Source organism: Setaria viridis, chromosome 9, assembly GCF_005286985.2.
Source record: "Setaria viridis chromosome 9, Setaria_viridis_v4.0, whole genome shotgun sequence".
Taxonomy (NCBI): domain Eukaryota; kingdom Viridiplantae; phylum Streptophyta; class Magnoliopsida; order Poales; family Poaceae; genus Setaria; species Setaria viridis.
This window is the reverse complement of record NC_048271.2, coordinates 36,153,732-36,172,470: the sequence shown is the minus strand read 5'-3', so window position 1 is coordinate 36,172,470 and position 18,739 is coordinate 36,153,732. Positions and strand designations below refer to the sequence as shown.

Below are 18,739 nucleotides of genomic sequence, written 5' to 3'. Positions count from 1 at the left end.
CTCTGTAGATTTAAACGTACATTGTTTACTCCGTTCATGGGTTTGTCAAGCTATTAAATCAGGCATGATATATGAAGCTAATTACCATTCAGGATTGGTCCTACGATTTTAATTTAATGTTGATATGCATATTCATATTCTTTTTGCTAAGGAAAAAATTCAAATTACTACCATGAACTATGAACAAAGTTCGAATAACCGCCTAAACTATCAGACCGTTTATTTAACCCTTCCGATTTCCAAAACTAATGCACAATACACCTTTTGCCTCTAATCAAAACCGGTTTTGCATATGACGGTGGTTTAATGCCACGTGGGCTGATTAATGGATCCACGTCATCGGTTCTCCTTCTCCTCAGCGATGGCGCGATTCCGGTGAACGGTAATGTACTAATGTGAATCGGAGTATGCGACCTCGAGCCTGAGCTTCTTCGGGCTCCAGCGCACGGCGGGCAGCAGCTCAAGGCGAGCAGATCCTGTGTGGATGGCGATGTCGGGATGGGGTTGGAGGCACACGATTAGGAGGTCGTGGTCGTTGCAATCCGCACGACATAGGTAGGAGCAGCCACGCGCGGTTGGCCACGGCGGCACAGAATCAGAGGAAGTCAAGGGACGGGAGGAGCGTGACGATGAGGACGAGCGCGTCCAGGAGATCTTGGGGCTGTCGCAACAGGCGCCGTAGGGCCTGGGTTCGCGAGAGGATGATGCCTCCACCATTATTTGTCAGAATTGAGCGACTTAAGAGTAGCAGCGACCAACAAAAAATTAAGCAATCTCCAGCAAAATTGAGAGAGCATGAGAGAAGAGTAGGCCTTGGGGAATCAATTTTACTTTGTTGTTGGTGCCAACTTGTAGAACGGCGGTGATGGATTTGGCCGGTGCTCTGGTAAGAAAGCAATTAGGAATTGAGGAACGTCTGAGTTGCGTGCATGCGTAGGACTTGTGAGTCGGATGTTTCGACTTCTCGTCAGCCGTAGGATGGAGATGGGGAGGTCCAGCGAATCTGGCTCCAGCGGTGGGAGCAAGGGGGCGGCAAGGCGAGAGGAGGAAGGAGGAACGGAGGAGAAGATCCATTAATCAGCTCAGGTGGCATTAAATCACCGCCACATAAGTAAAACCGGTTTTGATTAGAGGCAAAAGGTGTATTGTATACTGGTTTTGAAAATCGGAAGGGGTTAAATAAACGGTTTGATAGTTTAGGGGTTATGGAACTTTGTTCATAGTTCAAGATAGTAATATGAATTTTTTTTTTCTTTTGCTAATTTCCGAAGCCATGAAGGCGGCATAGTTTTCAGACTGTACTAATCAGAGAGTGTTAGTATCGATCTGTAAAATACTATGAACAGTACTCTGCTGTGTGCTTGTTTGATTGTTTCCCGGGTATACGGATTATATAAACAGAAGAGAACTAGGCTCTCAAGGCCACATTCTTCTGTATTCCCTTTGCCATTGTCACTTTGATGTTCTTCATCAATTGAGCTGATGTTTCGATTCTCTTGACTCTTGAGTCAAGTCTATTCATGTTCGGGAACGCCAAATACAACTGAGTAATATTCTTTTCTTATTTAATTGCACTCTACGTCCAAGTGCAATATTGGCATATCTCGCCAGATCCAGAGAACTGACTAAACGAGGTCGATGTCTCCTTGGAGACTTTAGATCTGGCACAATGATAGCAATTACATGTTCTTCAGAGTTCAGATGCACGGACAGGGACACATGCATGGTCATCGCTGATCACCTGTCAAAAAGCTAAAAACCTCTGCACAAGACAGGTATATTCTTGTGAACGATATGTGTATTATTCTTGCAAATGGAGTAAGCAGACCTCCTTCTTGTTTGTTCAAAAACAAAAAAAGAACTAATTGTTTGTTTCAGGAACCAAAAAACTAGTAATTCACAAGAGCCATGGACTTGATCACTTCATTCCCTCTTAAATTATGGGGTGTTTGGGAGATATGGGCTAAACTTTAGCCCTGTCACATCGGATGTTCGGATGCTAATTAGGGCGATTAAATATGAGCTATACAAAACTAATAGCAGAACCCCTAGGCTAAATCGCGAGACGAATCTATTAAGCCTAATTAATCCATCATTAGCAAATGGTTACTGTAGCACCACATTGTCAAATCATGGACTAATTAGGCTTAATAGATTCGTCTCGCGATTTAGCCTAAGGGTTGTGCAATTAGTTTTGTAATTAATCAATGTTTAATACTTCTAATTAGTGTTAAACATCCGATATGATAGGGGTTAAATTTTAGCCTGTGCGTGTCAAACACCCCCTATCGCAGGGGCCTCCCAAGTTAGGAATGTGAAACAACAGGACGGCCTGGTTTTCCAAAAGCGTCACATGTGAGAGACATGCATCGTCACACTGAGAAGCATCTAATCATGGCTTTGTGAAAGCTAGCCACGGCCAGCCTGCTAGCTCTTGACTGCTGCGTCCATACCGTATGACGGGGCTCCCTTTCCAACAGTAAACAACTGTCAGGCAAGCCATGACACCAATCCATCTCCTCCTGTGATGCTGATGCCTTGCAGAGATGGGTTTCGTTCCTCAGCGCTCGATGAGGACGAACATGCAGGCCAGCAAAGGTTGATCGATCAAGAGACACAAGTGTACGAGTTGGGGTCTGCGAGCTTGTGGTCTCGCTTTGCTTTATTCCTTGCTTGTAGCCGCGGCACAGTGCTCCCCATTGCAGTAGCTTGTTCTTCTCCACGGCAGTGTGTCCTTTTTTTTTCCTTTTTCATGAAAGCAACAGAGTCAAGCAAAAAAAATTGCACCCTTTGTTTGTTGTCCAGTCATTGTTAACACACTTTGAGTTGGCCACGGTTGCTTCATCCTCCTTTTTCCTAAGTCCTTGCTAGATCTTGAATGATCGGCAGATTATGCATGTAGGAACTAGGAACATCTGGGCATGGATCATTAGGTTGAGATCCATACGTTTCTAAACTACCTCTGGAAAGCAGGAGGAGGGTCGAGCTAGGTAGCTACTGCATGCCTATCAACAGTACTAATTTACCTATGCTTTGAACTCCTATAATACTGTTGAGCTTTAATGAGTACATGTATTTGCTTTTGCATTTGTGTATAGTCTTCTTTGATTTTCATGTGCATTATTTCCTTACATTTGTGTGTACTCCCTATAATGGCACACAATATTAGTAGGGACATGATGAGGTTGTGATCACAACTTTGCAGCCAATCCAAGTTCAAAGATCTGCTTTGGCTCCCCTCTTTGCCTTTGCTTTAATTGCATTCATGAGGTGCTTTTGAGCAATAAGCATGCAGTTTCCTGTTAACCCCCCATATGAAATGCAGGTTGATGTCACCTCATCATGCGTGTTGTTATCTCGTAGAGAAGGAAATTGGGAGCAGGTCAGCGTCTGACAAAAAGACGAAACCAACGTGCAGTACCACCACGGGCCGCACATAAACAACATACTATGGATGTTACTTTTGTACCCTGCAGCTCGTTAGTTCTGACGTAATTAGCGCCAGACAGGCCACAGATATTTTTGTTAACTTAATAATTGTTGTTAGGTAAGCGCATGCTGTCGACAAACTAGACAATTTGTTTGAGGATTGCTGTCCTTTCTTCAGAGGAGAGGAAAGCACAGCAGACTAAAAAGCAGGTGTCCCCTGTTCTGAGCATTGCTTACACGAAGTACTTCAGCATATAGTTTACTAGGTGGCAAATGGTAACACCCCAACATCCAAATCGAACAAGGCCGAGATGGGATGGGAGGGAAATTGAAGATGAAATCTGTATGGAGCAGGCGGGGTAAATTAAAGTTCACGCGAGTCAAGAATCATCGACTGGTTAATTTACCTTTTCAAGATCACCGTGCAATGCAGACACACTGTTTGCACGTCAACCTGTTGCAAAGCAATGCAAGTTTCAAGTAGCTAACCTAGCTACCAATGCAAGAACCGTCCTTGTTGAAGTATGCCTCGATCACAAGTCACAACAAAAGAACGTGACTCGTCATGATCAATCCATCTCCTATGTTAGCCATCATCGACATGAGCCAGACAAGCTTACCAGCAGCCATCTCTTGATTGCTTTTAGCCATTGAAGTTACCATCCTGGACGTTATACTTATGTTTCTTTCATTACCGGATCACCCTGAATCAGCACTGGCAGCGAAAATTACGGAACGGAACGGGACTTGTCAGAGGAGGTAACTGTGATATATCGATCGTAGCTACTAGCTTAGGCGTTGAACTCGAACGTTTTCCCCGTGTTTCATCACGTGCAGAAACAAGACGTTTTCATCACCTACCAGATGCTGCATTGTATTCTCACCGGTCAGATTGGGGCCGTGTGCAAACGTAAATTTGGGAGAAACGGGAAAAGAAGCTTCAAATTTTCCATGAACGTGTCGGTCCTCGAATGCGATACACATCCTAGTGGCTACTTCTTTTCGGCAGAGAAATAGATAGAAGCTGAGCTGACAGTATTATGGTTGACAAAGGTTGCATAGCTTTGTGGTGATTTGGCTTGGGGTCAAAGAGTTTTGGGATCACCATCAAGCAAAAACATATTTTCCATGTGATGATCCTACTTGAACTTTGTGCTGAAGAATCTCTAGCGCCTGCTTCTGGTCCGTAGGACAAATATATAGTGACACTGAAGGCTAAACGATAACTACGTTGGCGCGACAACGGACAGATAAGGTAATATGAAAACACATAAAGCTTGCATATATTAGACGTGCTGTGGGTTTTTCAATCTTTTTCCCTTGAGTTTTTTAACCACAGTATTTTTCTAGAAAACACCAAAACCTTGGCATCCGTATTTGCTGACAACACCACCACACGTGGAGATACTGTGTGTTCCATGCTCGTCCTCCCTCGTTGGTTGCTGGCCAATTAATTGCACACGAGGGGCGACAGCTGTGTCCAGCTGCATCAGCCGCAATCCACACATCACGAAAACGATCCCGTGGCGGCGTGACGTGCGCGCGCGTCCGCGTACGCACCCAGGTACAAAAACGTATTCGTCTACGCCACCACGCTCGCGCGTATACGTACGTCCAAGCCGGCCGTATGCGTCCAAGCATTCCACTCCCAGTCTCCCCACGCGAAGTTAAAAACCGAGCTGGATGCTGACCAGAGCAGAGAGCACACCGCGTACCGCGGTGCGGCGCCGTCATCACCAGCTCAGCGCGCCGCCCCCCCCCCCCCCCCCCCCCCCCCCCCCCCCCCGCGCTCCAGCGTGGCACGCGCCAGCCTGCCTGTCACGCACGCCTCACGCCGGCAGCTGGGCCCCGCTCGTGGGTTGCCTTGCCGGGAGGGGCAGCGCCCTGCTCCGGCGAAAGCACAGGGCAGAGGCGTTCGGCCATGGTAATTGGTAGAAGCGGGCATCACCTTTCCCCGCTGCAAATGGTGGCCGCGCTTAAAATAAGCCCCGATGGCCCGATCACACTGCTGTAGCATCGGCAGCATCAGCATCAGCATCTCCAGAAAGGAAAAGGAGACTTCCAAAGCTGCAAAGAACTGCAGATGGAAGGCGAAGATGCCTGCAGCTAGCCACATGAGGAATGCTACCCCTTTGTCACCACTTGATCATGGCATGGGGGGCGGCAGCAGACCAAGACTGGCCGCTCGAATGAGGGTTCAGACATACAGGTTGCCGCTGAACAATAATTTAACTACAGTTGCCGATAGAAAATGGAGGAATATGGGTGCTGGACTTGGACTGATCGGTCCCGGTTAACGGTAAATGGCTACCTGCAGGTTGGTAGTAAACAATTGATATACCTCTGCGAGGTTAAGATACTATTTCGAGGTCAGCAGTAAGGCTAATTAGATACACTTTCTCTGGGGAATTTGGTGCAGTACACATGGGGCAGTGGAAGCACAGAGGCAGAGCAACTAAAATTAGCAAGGTCAACTGCTGCTGCTGATGGAATTCACACATTACTAGTAGCACCGGTACATGCAGTGAAAATTAACTGATACTAGTAGGTACTTACTCTTATAAGTACATGGCTTATGTCTCTCATTTATATATGTTTATACTTATTAACCCAACAAAAAAGAAGAAGAAAAAGTAGCTGCTTTTGCCGAGTAAACTAAAAAAAAAAAGAGGAAAAAGGAGGAGGAGGAGGAGGAGATAAGCTAGTACTACGATTGTTTAGTCCTTGCAATGCAAGCATCTCTGACTGCTACTCCCAAAGCAGCGGCTCCTCGAGGCGCAGCTCCGCATTGACCTCCTCCACGTCGGGGAGCGGTGCCCACATCGGCGGGAAGCACCCGAACCCGTCCCGGATGTCCAGGAGCAGGTCCGGCAGGTCGAACAGCTGGCGCTCCTCCTCAACGCCGCTCGACGGCGTCGCTGGCTGAGACTGAGAGGCCGGCGGTGGTACGGCTGCCTCGTCGGCGGCGGCTTCCCCGGGCGCGGCGGCGTTCTTGGTGGCGGGCTCGTCTTGGGCGTGGCACGGCTCCGTCGCGCCGGCGCCGGGCTCCGAGGACGGTGACGATGGCGACTCGAACGCGGCGGCCAATGCAGCGGCGGCCTGGACGTCCTTGGGGGCCGCGGACGCGGCGCGCGGGAGCACCTCGGCGAGGTCCGGGAAGTTGAGGTGCGCGGCACGGCCCTTGATGGCGAGCGCGGCGACGTCGTGGGCGCGCGCGGCCATCTCGGCGGTGGGGAACGTGCCGAGCCAGATGCGCGACTTCTTGCGGGGCTCGCGGATCTCCGACACCCACTTGCCCCACGCCCGCATCCGCACGCCGCGGTACGTCGGGTGCTTCCCCTCGCTGCTCCGCTTCCTCTTCTTCTTCGCCGCCGTCGCCTTCCCCGCGAACTCTTCCTCCTCTTCCTCCTCCCCGCCCACCTCGGCATCGGCCTCTGGCTCCGCCGCCTGCCGCTTCCGTGGCGCGGGCGCAGCATTGGCCGCCGCCGGCGACGGGGGCGAGGAAGACGAGTCCGTGACGGTGGACGAGCAGCAGGAGGTGGTGCACGACGAGGTGGTGGTGGCAGAGGAGGAGGAAGTTTCTTGGAGCTCTTTAGCCATGGCTGGTTCTTAGCTAGCTGTGTGCACTGCGCAGTGGTGTGCCGCAGGAGGATGAGGTGATGAGGAGTATGGGCAGCAGTCTGCTTGCTTCCAGCTGCTCCTCGGAGGACTTGGGAGTGCTGCCTCTGTTTGTATGTGGGAGTGAGGGCCTTTTATCATGAGTGCCAAATGAGGATTGGGGGTGCAAGGAAAAAGTTACTTGGGGGAAATCAAGAACGTGGGTTGCTATATATGCTAGGCGTCCCCCTGGTGTTGTCCCACTGTTTTCTTGCTTTTGTTTGAGGCCAGCCAGGTACTAGTTTGTTGATTGCATCATGTGGTTCTCTGGTTGCTTGTACTACTAAAACCGTGTGATGAAAGTGTTTTACTTGTTGTGCTTGGCTTCGTGCCTTCGTGGTACAATTCGAGTGGTTGGCGCCAGGACAATCGATTAGTGCTGATGTACTGCTAATCACTTGTTTCAATTGTTTGTCTAACTGTGTGCTGTCATTTTTATTTTGCAAGAGATTGAGCTAGCCAGCTTTGAGTGAATGGTGCCATGCAACACTTACCTTTCAATGAATATATGGATAAACTTTACCCTTAACAAACCAGTAAAGTTTGCGTGCAGCATATGTTCTTAAATTTTCCTGGCGAGATGTTATCATAGTGATGGAAGGCCTTCCAGGATTAGTCGAAGCCTTCTAACTAGAAAGTAGTGCTAGCTAGGCTTGAATGTCCTCCTAAACTTCCAAAATTAGAATAATCACAAAAAATACACTTTGTAAATATAGAAAAATGAAACCACATCACCTCAGGCATCGTTGAAACGTTCCTCTCACTACTCAAGCTTCTCACTGCAATGTAACTTGATGATCCCTACTTGAGAACTACCCTGATGATGATGTAGTCATAATAACTTGTTTTATTCGTTTGCTCTAACCATGTGCTGTCAATTTGGCAGCAATAAGTTAATCGAGTCATCTTTCATCTCTCAATCTGTAACATCATAAATGTATCGTCCTAGTCTTGTTTTTTTTACCTAGGGGTGTTTGAATACTAGGTGCTAAACTTTAGTAGTGTCACATCGGATGTTCAGATGCTAATTAGGAGGACTAAACATGATCTAATTATAAAACTAATTGCAAAACCCCTAAGCTAATTCACGAGATGAATCTATTAAGCCTAATTAATCGATCATTAGCAACTGGTTAGTTTAATAGATTCGTCTCACGAATTAGACTCCATCTGTGCAATTAGTTTTGTAATTAGCCTATATTTAATACTCCTAATTAGTATCAAATATGTGACAGGTGCTAAACTTTAGTGGGTGGCATCCAAACACCCCTTTAATGAATCGCTAAACTTTGTGTAAAATATTTATGTTCAGTCAGCTTCCTTGAGATACTACTACCCACGTCATTTTGTGATGGGGTGTCTTCCATGAATAACCCAGCTACTGTACAAGAGAATGCAATAGGAGACATGGGCAACCCTGTCAACCAAGGAACCAACAGCCCCAAAAATTGCACTTTGCAAAAGAAAAAAAAACAGTGGAGACTAAAACCACACTTCATAGTCATAGGACATCATTGCTATTACTATGTGAAAACGGGTTTGCCCACTTTGCGGTGCAAGCACCCGGGAGGCATCTATCAGGATAGCACTCACGTATATGCCTTTGCAGTACAATGTATATAGTGTCACCCTACTAAACTTTAGCACCTGTCACATCGGATGTTTAAATACTAATTAGAAATATTAAACATAGTCTAATTATAAAACTAATTGCACAGATAGAGTCTAATTCGCGAGATGAATCTATTAAGCCTAATTAGTCCATGATTTGATGATGTTGTGCTACAGTAACCATTTACTAATGATGGATTAATTAGCCTTAATAGATTCATCTCGTGAATTAGACTTCATCTGTGCAATTAATTTTGTAATTAGCTCATATTTAGTCCTCCTAATTAGCATCCGAATATCCGATTAACCCTGCTAAAATTTAGCACATCGTATCCAAACACCCTCTAACAACAACATCGATCTATCCATTGCTGCCAACCAAGCCAAATGCTTCTCACAACTCCTTTTGTTTTTGTTTATATTTCTTTTTCTTTCTCGACGACAAATCAAAACGCCGCCCTCACCACCTCCTCCCTGATGATCGACGATCTTCCAGTAGAAAATCACGGACACATGGGGTCCCATGAAACAAATGGAGCCACGGACAGGTGGACACAATGAGCCCGCCCCCAGCGCTCCGTTGCTTTCAGCCCCCTCTCCTGGTGTTTTTGCTGGTGACACAACACAACCACACAACCCCGGCTGGCTGCAGCCGGGGAGCCGGCACGCTAGGCTCCCCGCCGTGTCGCTAGTCATGTGTTGCGCTCGCGCCACACCACCGCCGGCGGGGCCGCCGATTTACAACTCATCCGGCGCGGGGGGTCGCGTGCGCGTTGCTGTCCGCTCTGCACACCACTGAGCTGCCTTGCCGCAAAGCAGGTCGATCGATCGACGGGGGATGCGACCGCGACCTGCAGGCAGCCACAGGTTATGGTGTGGGAAAATGGCAACCCCATGGCCATGTGCAAGTGGCAAAGCAGTAGCTAGCACAGGGCGGTGACCTGCAAAGCATATGTTTAGGGACGGTATCGGGATTGGGGCACATGGATTTGCCTTGCAATTGCATGCCCACTGGGACGAGAGGGATGGATCTCTCTCCTGGTCGGTGGGCCCCTCCCCCGCCATTTTGCGACGCCCGGCTGTCTCTGGAAGGGAAAACCATACGCTGGCAGCCATGGCAGTGTTGCGCTGCTAGCTCCTGCTCCGGCTTCCTTGGATCTATCTACGATATGCGGCAAGTGAACCGGCCGGCGGCGAGCGCCTACTCCATGATTGCGCTGGGTTCTCTAGCCTTGGATTCCAGAAAACGCTGTATCTTATGCGCGCAGCTGGACTCCGGTCGCAGTTGGCACACGATGCCGCCACATGCGAGTGGCGGAGTGGGGAGAGATCCTGCATCCGTTCTGGAGCGAGCTGCCAGGTTGATCCGCGCCTCGCAGGGCTCGTACCCTTGTCCCCGCATGTCGTATCGGGTAATTCTGTTTCCTGCTCTGCCTGGCCGCGACGCGCCCACAGCCCCACACCACACGTCTGCTGGTCCTGGACGACTCCGCCTGTGCGTTTCAGACGCACGCTCGTGCCTGCCTACTGCAGTTTTCAACGGCTCCGACAACGCGATGTCGCTTCGCAGGCTCTGTGCGTGATGCGTGCAGGGGAGACGGAGAAAATATCGGCCCTGCGGCGCGGAGCGAGAGATGGGTCGTGATCGCCAGCGGGGCCAGGCCGGCGTCGTGCTGCCTGGCTCCCCGGCTCCCCCTGCTGAAATGGTGTGCGCGCGCGCGCCCGGTGCGGAGAACAGCGGCGTCAGGGGATGGATGGACGGGCGGCGGCGTGGGCATGTGCCGGTTGACCACCAGACCATCCCCATCCTCGCCAGTCGCCACGGCCCGGCTCCGCCTCCCGGCGCCCGCGCTCCCGCCCATGTGCGCCCGACATGTTCCGTGTCTGGACTGTCTGCCACGCCCCCGCACCCGCAGAGCCCCACAGCGGTGAACAAATTCAACCGTCCCGAGCAAGCCACGGCCGGCAAGTGCACGGCGCACCGCCTCTGCCTCCGCACATTCGTCTACGCCTGGCCCACGGCGATTTCGGTCCAATCGCGTCGCGCCAAGGCGTCCTGGCGCTCCTGGCTTGCTGGAAACCGGCGATTCATTGGCTCAGCTCGAGCTGGACCCGCAGGTCGCCCCTGCTCGCTCGCTGTGACGCATCGACGCCCGCCGCCTCCGTTTCCGCGTGCCGTCCTGATCGGTGATCGCTTGCAATTGCTGCCTCGCACTACAGAATCTACCGCTGTTACTCCAGCAGTCGCAGTTACTCCATCGATCTCATTTCTTCCTCTCCGATTACAGGAAGGCGCGTCGCGCGCGCACACGCACGCGTCGGCGTTACCTATCGGCCTGCCGATCGTCCTCTTTTTTTTTTGTTGACAAATATCTCGTCCCATTCCGTTCCGGTCCGTGCCAAGACGTACACTACCGTTTCTCCTTTGCAAAGCTTGCTCTGTTCACCCGCCGTGTTTTTGCTTCGCATCAACTCGCTGCGGAAAGAGCCGTAGCACGGCTGGTTGTTGCGTGTTTCCACTGCTGGCGTGCTGTACCACCGCTCCTGCACTGCACACCTTTAATTTCACTGGCCTTTTCTTGATTACGAGCACTGGGAGGAGCCTGGGACGTGGTACTCGCGCCACGGCCGATCGCTCAGCAGTCAGCACGACATGGGGAGGGAGGGGAAGGCCACAAAAGCAACGCGACGTGGTGGGAAAGCCGGGAAAGGCCCCGCGGCTTTGCAGTTTTCGCAAGGAACGCATTCCGGCCCATGAGGTTGCCTTTTTTGTGTGTGGTATTGTTTGTTTGTTTATAGCTCCTGTACCTTCTTTTTTGCCGTACTGATGGATGGTTAACCTCATCGTACTAATCCAAATCAGAAACCGTACCCGACTGGTTTTGAGTGCCTTATTAATTCCACATATACACGCGAGGCCAGCTGCACACTGCAAGTCTGCAACACCACTGGGCTCGGAATTGTTTCTCCAGCACACACTCCTCCTGAGATGGTACTGTATTACTGTCGCTTGGAAGCACCGTTCTTGCTTTTGCTTTATATATACGAGGACGGTGATTGACAACTGTGTTGCCTTTTTTTGTAATCCTGAATGTATTTGTTGGAAAATGGTAGGGGAATATGGACCAAACGTGAACGCCTAGAGAGGACGGACATGAAGGCCAAGAGGCCATCAATCAACACCCAACGAGGCAACGATATAAGTATCACCTATGCCAAACGGGTGGCCCTGCCCGTCCTGGCCCGGCCTGTAGCGGTTGCGGCGGAGAGGGGAGGGGATTTAGGATTATATAGGTGGAGGAGTTGACGGGCCGCCCGACGTGCCGCCTCTGCGGCTCAGGTTCGGCCTACTGCCTCGGATCGTGCCGGCACGGACCCATCCTAAACCGGGCCAGGCGGTGCTGGTGTCGGGGCAAAACGTGCTGGGCCTCGTGCCGCCCGTTAGGCCCAGCCCATTTGACCATGTAAAGTATCGCCTTTATGATGATGGGCCTTTGTTTTATTAGATTAGTGTAAAGGTCCAATGGTTCATCAAGGCCCACCATTTCTTCAATAGATGGGCCGTCTGATTTGGTTCTCACAACAGTTAGGCCTCCGTGCAGCTGTTGTGGGCCTTGTAGCTCGTTAACCATTCCGATTCTTCTTCTTATCTGATGGGGTCCACCTAGCGTTGCCCGTTGGCGGGTGGGCCAACTACCTCACCCCGCAAGCTGCTGACCCCGCCGCCGCGCCCATCCATCCCCCCACTCTGCGCGGCTGCGCCCACCGGCACGCTAACCCAAGTACCCAACTCTCCCCAAGCGGGTGCCGTGCGTCTGCTCTCCTCTCTGCGTGCGCGCTCCGCCGCCGTTCCACCCGCGCCGCCTGTTCGACGCAATGGCGCAGTGGGACGCGCTGGTGGACGCCGCGCTCGCGAGGCTGGAGGCCAGGAGCCTGCTGCGTGCCACGCGCCCCATCGCACTCGCGCCGCCGCCCGCCGCCCCGGAGACCTTCGCCGGCCCGGGGCCCTGGGACCGCGCCGCCGTTGAGATCCGGTTCGACCGCGACACGCTCCACCAATGGCTCGCTGAAGGTTGGTGCCAAGCACGCCTTCCTCTCCCCCTCTGTGGCACATGCCAAAATTGTAGCGTTGTTACTTACGAACTAGCGATGCAGCCTGCGATTCTCCCCTATTTATGGACACGTTCGATTTGCTTAGGTGGTGAGACGGGTGAGCAGGAAGAGAAGCTGGACGGGAATCTGATTCTTTTCTCCGGGAATGACTACATGGGCCTCAGCTCGCATCCGGCAGTCCGCGAGGCTGCAGTGAAGGTGTGCCGAATTCTTTGCCGCGGCCATTGTTATACTATCAATTAGTTTCGATTAATGACTCGTTGCATTTTTGCTAGGCAGCGCAAGAGTATGGCATGGGGCCAAGAGGCTCTGCGTTGATATGTGGATATACTACTTATCACAAATTGGTGGAAGAATCATTGGCAGAGCTGAAGAGAAAGGAGGTACCCTATCATGTTTCGATCTGAAAATTGTGCACACATACCATAATTTGTTCAGCTTTGGATCCTTACTGTGTAGGGCTTCTGCAGGATTGCCTTCTTTGCCCCACTGGATTTTCCGCCAACATGGCTGTGATGACAGCCCTGGGGAGTATCAGCTCTCTTTTGGCTGCTGGGAGAAAACCTGCAGAGGATGAGAGAATCGCAATCTTCTCAGATGCACTGAACCATGCTTCAATCATTGATGGGATTCGCCTTTTGGAGCGACAGCAAGAAGCGGTAGTGTTTGTTTACAAGCACTGTGACATGTTCCATCTTGATTTCCTGCTGTATGTTCCTTCTTGACTTCGCAGTAATATTATGCAGAATATTGACATTACTACTTGAGTTAGCTACAATGATATCTCGATTTTCTGTGCAGGTCCAGTTGCTCAATGGAGAAGAAAGTTGTTGTCACAGATAGGCAAGTCATCACTGAAGAAGCATTTATGTTTTTGTTAATATTGATGGCTAGTGATCGCTTGCTTTTGCATACGAGACTAACAAACTGGGAACTTTTCATTTATAAATTACAGCCTGTTCAGCATGGATGGTGATTTTGCTCCATTCCCTGAACTTGTCAAATTACGCAGAAAGTATGGGTTTTTGTTGGTCATCGATGATGTTAGTATTTTATCTCCTCTCAAATACATTTTTACAGATCTTGGTGCTAATCGAATTCCATTCGCATTTTTCTTTTCTCAAGGCTCATGGGACACTTGTTTGTGGTGAGAATGGTGGTGGTGCAGCTGAACTGTTTGAATGTGAAAATGACATTGACATTAGTGTTGGCACCTTAAGCAAAGCTGCTGGCTGCCAAGGTGGTTTTATAGCATGCAGGTAATGTATTCAAATGCTCATATTTCATTTATTAGAAAATGAAATTCACCTGAGCATTACCGTATATTAAACTGTTGGAATTTAGCAGATCTGTCTAAAAATTGAGGCTGCACGAAATATGTGAGACAATATATTAATAGAACAATATGCAGAGAAATGTGAGAATCAGGTTATAACATGTAACTGCAAAGTCATGAATTCATAGATTTTGGTACCTGATTTCTGTATTACTGAATCCATTCAGCACCAGTGCACCACCATGCTGCCAGTCTGAGAACTTACTGACACCTGCTAAACTGAAGAACCTTTCCTTTTTTTTTTGTTGCACGGAGCTACTAATGTAGCACGGTCTCTGGAGATCAAATATAGTGGCATCAGAGATTTTAGGTCATGCCATCTGGAGTAGTCACAAAGTTGCGCTGCACTGCTGCAGACTCTCATGTTTACAATTTCTATGAACAGGGGATAACTTGTTTCGCCAAATACCGGAATGTCAGTAGTAAACACTTTTTTATATGAAAAACAGTAGGAGAATCATCTCTATTTGCTCTATGAATAACAGAGGTAGAATCTGATTTGCTCCTCTATATGAGTAAACACTTTATTGCAAGCTTTCTAACTAATAGTTTGCAATCTGTTGAGCAGCACTAGATGGAAGAATTTGATTCAATCACGAGGTCGCTCATTCATATTTTCGACTGCTTTGCCAGTGCCAGTAGTTGCTTCTGTGCACGGTAATATTCACAATTTACCACACGTGACAGAGTTCTGGTAAAAATGATTATTACACGCATTCATAATTGTCTTCAATGTATTGAGATGGGCATCCATATTCATTTCAACCACCATTTTTTTCTTATCACATTCTTTTATGAGAAAAGATGCAACATGCTGTTTTACGGCTTTGACATTAGTCTGTGAGAATGAGGATTTAAATATAACATTGCTGCTGTCCTAAAAGATACAGTTGGAGGGGGTGCTGCATCAAGATTACTAAGGAATGACTGCACTGGACTATATATCAGGGATGTTTTCTTAATAGAAACTATTTTGGATTTCAGCGGCCCTTTATGTCTCAAGGAAGGAGAGATGGCGAAGATCAGCAGTCTGGAGGCATGTGCAGTATTTTGCATCTTTGACCAAAGTCGACATAACTAGCCCCATAATATCCATTGTAGTTGGAAGTGAAGAAGCAGCACTTAGGGCTGGCAGGTTCATTCTTTGGGCCCCTAACATTGACAGTGGTCTTTCTGCTTCACGTACCTGATAGTTATATTTCTTAAAAATTTTTTTGCAGGCATTTGCTAAGATCTGGATTTCATGTTACACCAATCCGACCACCCACAGTGCCACCTAACTCCTGCAGGTTCCAGTTCTCCTTTGTAATTGTTATTTTCCTGTTCCACGCAACTCAAGGGCATTGTCAGCCAACCTAAAATTTTGGAGTGAGTTTTGTAGTGGTCATAGACCGAGTAATTGGAATAGAAATTAGACACGCGTACATTTCGTAACATAATTTTCCATTCACTTGCATGCGTCATCTTGCTTGCTGTAGATAGAATAGAAATTAGACTTTGCTGTAAATACCTTATCTTGATCTACACAGAACGAAATAGAGGCTGTTCAACTAAGTTTTACTTATATCTTTGGTTCTTTGCAGGTTACGAGTTACTCTTAGCGCTTCTCATTCCTCAGATGATATCAAAAGGCTGGTTGATGCACTCACACCCTGGCTTCCTGACAAATATGCTGAGCAGACTTACGCTACGTTGTCAAAACTCTAAGAAATAATCCTTCTGCGAGTTCAGGTTCAGCTTTAGGAAGTGGTAGTACTTGAGATCATGCTGGATGATAAGGGAAGAGGCGATAGGCAGTTGGTTGGCACGGTTATTTGTATGCATTCATCTTCGTTTGTACCACGGACATACCTCTGTAGAACTTTTGTGGTCTCATCCTGTTATTTTGTAAGTAAACTGTCCTGATAGGTATCCTCATAGATCCTTTAAAAAAGAGAGAGAAGATATCCTCTTAGAAATGGACTTGGCTTAGCTACACTTTGGGAACTGTTCTGATGCGTCATCCTGCTGTTTCTCCGGAATGGGAGATCCCGAATTCTATAATCCAATCAACTAAATTAACTAGGAGACACTAAATTTTCAGTGAGATCAGCAGAACTCTAAAACTCGATGCCAGGGATGGTCACGACATCACAAGCATTGAGCACAATGGGTTACATAACATATACTATAAGGGGTACATGGCGAAGTCTGAAACAGTGAAACTCACAGACGTATATACATAGCGCAGACACAAACACTTAACACTCGGATTATTTATTCGACGACACCGTTCAGCAAAGCTCCGGTCACAGCTTAACCCAGCTCGACATGGCACACGTAACATTAGTAAGCTCCAGCTCTGTTCTGCTCTTACCCCGGCTTCTCACCTGCCATCAGGGGTAGGAGAGCCTGGAGCTGGGGATGTAGATCCTGGCCCAGAGGTGCTTGCCTTTGATCATGAACTTGGCTGTCTGCCGCCCATCCAGCACCACTGGGATCATCGCCGCGCTGCGCAGGATCACCCGCCCGTACACCGGCTGCTGCCCCGGCGCCACCTTCTCAACCATCACCGTTTCCACGCAAGGCCCAAACACCCTGCAACACATCATGTACGCACAAATTATCTAGCGCTAACTGTATATGTATTATGCCCCTGAACAATCATGCAGCTAGTGGAGAAGCTTGAACAACATTCAACATGAAATAAATTCAATGGACCACATAATAATTTCTTTTGCAGAGAGCAATTTTATCGCTTTGTAACTGGTCCATAAGTTCTTTGCCAGTGATAGTTCGAAATTTCGGATTCTAGGTCCCAACCATTTTGTCATCAAAAGCTTTTGACTCTCAATTGAAAGTTTTATAATCACATTTAGTTTTTAATATGATTAAAAACTTTGTGAAGTACCCAAAATAAGATCTTTGAAATCTTGCTTTCGAAAGTTCATTTAGATGAATATATATCGGAAACATCAAAAAATGTAAAAGCCAAGTAACTATTGTCGGCTACTTTAGGATCCTTGAAAGTTCCACTGGACAGATTTTGGGAACATCTAAAAATGTAAAAGTTGGACAACTATTGTCGGCTACTTCATGGGCTAGATTATAAAAAAGTTTCGTTGAGTAGATATTGGAAACTTCTAAAGACGTAAAGGCTACGCATCTATTGTCGTTTTAGAACGTAATGTGTGCCGCCACTGCAAGACACCTTCATAAATAAACAAGGTCCACCCCTGACTACGCATAAAAGAGTAGCAGGGGTTCCAAGGTGTCTGTACACACACAAATAAGTGGAGAAGACAAGAGAGTGTTCTTACGAGTCGAAGAACTCCATGATATCCTCCCTGCTGATGGGGTAGCCTTTGGAGAAGGTGATGAAGAGGGATCGGTAGTCGTCCGGTAATGGGCTTTGCATCGGGATCCATGGGGCTTCCATCAATGGGCTTTGCATCGGGATCCATGGGGTCGCCATGGGGTTCAGTGGGAAGGATGCTGCCATTGGGTTTAGTGGCAAGGGTGCCACCCTCGGGGTGGTATGGATAGGGGAGCTTACCATCGGTGGGGCAACAGGCACACCGGCTGTGTTGTTGGGCATGCAAGTGGTGCTGTTGTTGACATTGCAAACGGCGAGGCAGACACTCCTGTAATAGTGGGTGACGCCATCCAAGATCTCGCGATGACTTTGGAAGTAACCCGCATCGTCGATGGGCTCTGTTAGGAGCGCGTTTGTGCAGGGTAGGCGCTTGCCGCGTCCATCTTCAACATCAGCCGTGGCCGCCTGGCATTGGCCAGCAAGACAGCGAAGGCATGCGACTGCCTCCTCAACGAACCGTAGCACAACGGGGCCTGGCAGCGCCGCGACACGGCGGATGAAGTTGTGGTGGCCAACGGACTCGAGCCAGAGCCAAAGCGCGATCACCCACCTCATGGCCGCTGGGTCTTGGGCGAGGTCGTGCACTAGGCGGTGGAACAAGTCGCTCTCGAGCTTGTGGAAGAGGAGTAGCTTCTCCATGGTGGTCATGCTGGCCATGGTGACTGTCAACCGAGCTCGCTCCACAAACAGCAAGGCTAATGTTGAAGTACACGCGATCACCTCGATGGGTGAGTCACTAGATGAGGGGAAGAGCATGCAACTGAGGTGAAGTAAAGGCAAGAGCCACATCACCCATTCAGAGAAAAGCAAGCATCCTTCCAAGGAGGTTGTTGCTTGGGGATGGCTACAAGACAAGAGAGTGCATACGGGAGAGCCTGCATGATACTGTGGACACACGTCGATGTACCTAGCCAAATCTTTCCTTACGTGAAAAGTCTAAACACTACTAACCTCCTCAGCCTTTTGCGGAGCTTTGTGCTACGTTTTTTTATTTTTTTATTTTGTAAACACTTGGATTAGGTGCATCTATATTTACTTTTTTCACCTTCATGTTTCTTTATCTTTTTAGTTGGACACAATAGAATTAGGTATATGTAACTTTGAAGCTGCTTGAGGAAAAAAGAACTCTTTTAGGATGTTCACATTGTTGGGATGAGATACGAATCCTTGTAAGGATAATCCAACACAACAAACCACAACGAGTCATATGGGGTGATCTACATGATAATGATTTATAA

General features: G+C 48.6%; 3 protein-coding genes across 4 annotated transcripts; 1 reads left to right on the top strand and 2 right to left on the bottom strand.

Annotated features, from left to right (window-relative positions):
• Positions 1 to 5,890: 5,890 nt before the first annotated feature.
• On the bottom strand, positions 5,891 to 7,228 carry LOC117836283 (ethylene-responsive transcription factor ERF034). The gene has a single exon (XM_034715675.2). It carries the CDS (start codon positions 7,027 to 7,029, stop codon positions 6,178 to 6,180), a length of 852 nt encoding a protein of 283 aa, XP_034571566.1. The 5' UTR covers positions 7,030 to 7,228; the 3' UTR covers positions 5,891 to 6,177.
• A 5,227-nt stretch (positions 7,229 to 12,455) lies between these two features.
• Positions 12,456 to 16,123, top strand: LOC117840918 (8-amino-7-oxononanoate synthase). Of its 2 annotated transcripts, XM_034721466.2 has the most exons (11): positions 12,456 to 12,769; positions 12,896 to 13,008; positions 13,086 to 13,193; positions 13,281 to 13,519; positions 13,612 to 13,653; positions 13,766 to 13,853; positions 13,936 to 14,069; positions 14,715 to 14,803; positions 15,131 to 15,281; positions 15,367 to 15,435; positions 15,730 to 16,123. In XM_034721466.2, exons 1-11 carry the CDS (start codon positions 12,574 to 12,576, stop codon positions 15,851 to 15,853), a joined length of 1,353 nt encoding a protein of 450 aa, XP_034577357.1. In that variant the 5' UTR covers positions 12,456 to 12,573; the 3' UTR covers positions 15,854 to 16,123. The 2 variants fall into 2 exon arrangements, with proteins under 2 accessions (XP_034577357.1, XP_072147104.1); XM_072291003.1 differs by lacking the exon at positions 12,456 to 12,769 and having other exon boundaries at positions 12,923 to 13,008; positions 13,090 to 13,193.
• Positions 16,124 to 16,424: 301 nt separating this feature from the next.
• On the bottom strand, positions 16,425 to 18,158 carry LOC117840919 (uncharacterized). Its single transcript, XM_034721467.2, has 2 exons — positions 17,446 to 18,158; positions 16,425 to 16,723 (listed from the first exon to the last, which is right to left on the bottom strand). The coding sequence occupies exons 1-2, from the start codon at positions 18,156 to 18,158 to the stop codon at positions 16,522 to 16,524; spliced, it is 915 nt and encodes a 304-aa protein (XP_034577358.1). The 3' UTR covers positions 16,425 to 16,521.
• Between the last annotated feature and the right edge of the window lie 581 nt (positions 18,159 to 18,739).

Coding starts and splice junctions, on each gene's coding strand:
- LOC117840918 (XM_034721466.2), top strand. CDS start 12,574: ATGGCGCAGTGGGACGCGCTGGTGGACGCCGCGCTCGCGAGGCTGGAG. Junction 14,804..15,130: donor AGTAGTTGCTTCTGTGCACG/GTAATATTCACA, acceptor TTTGGATTTCAG/CGGCCCTTTATGTCTCAAGG. Junction 15,282..15,366: donor GCAGCACTTAGGGCTGGCAG/GTTCATTCTTTG, acceptor ATTTTTTTGCAG/GCATTTGCTAAGATCTGGAT.
- LOC117836283 (XM_034715675.2), bottom strand. CDS start 7,029: ATGGCTAAAGAGCTCCAAGAAACTTCCTCCTCCTCTGCCACCACCACC.
- LOC117840919 (XM_034721467.2), bottom strand. CDS start 18,158: ATGGCCAGCATGACCACCATGGAGAAGCTACTCCTCTTCCACAAGCTC. Junction 16,724..17,445: donor ATCATGGAGTTCTTCGACTC/GTAAGAACACTC, acceptor GATGTGTTGCAG/GGTGTTTGGGCCTTGCGTGG.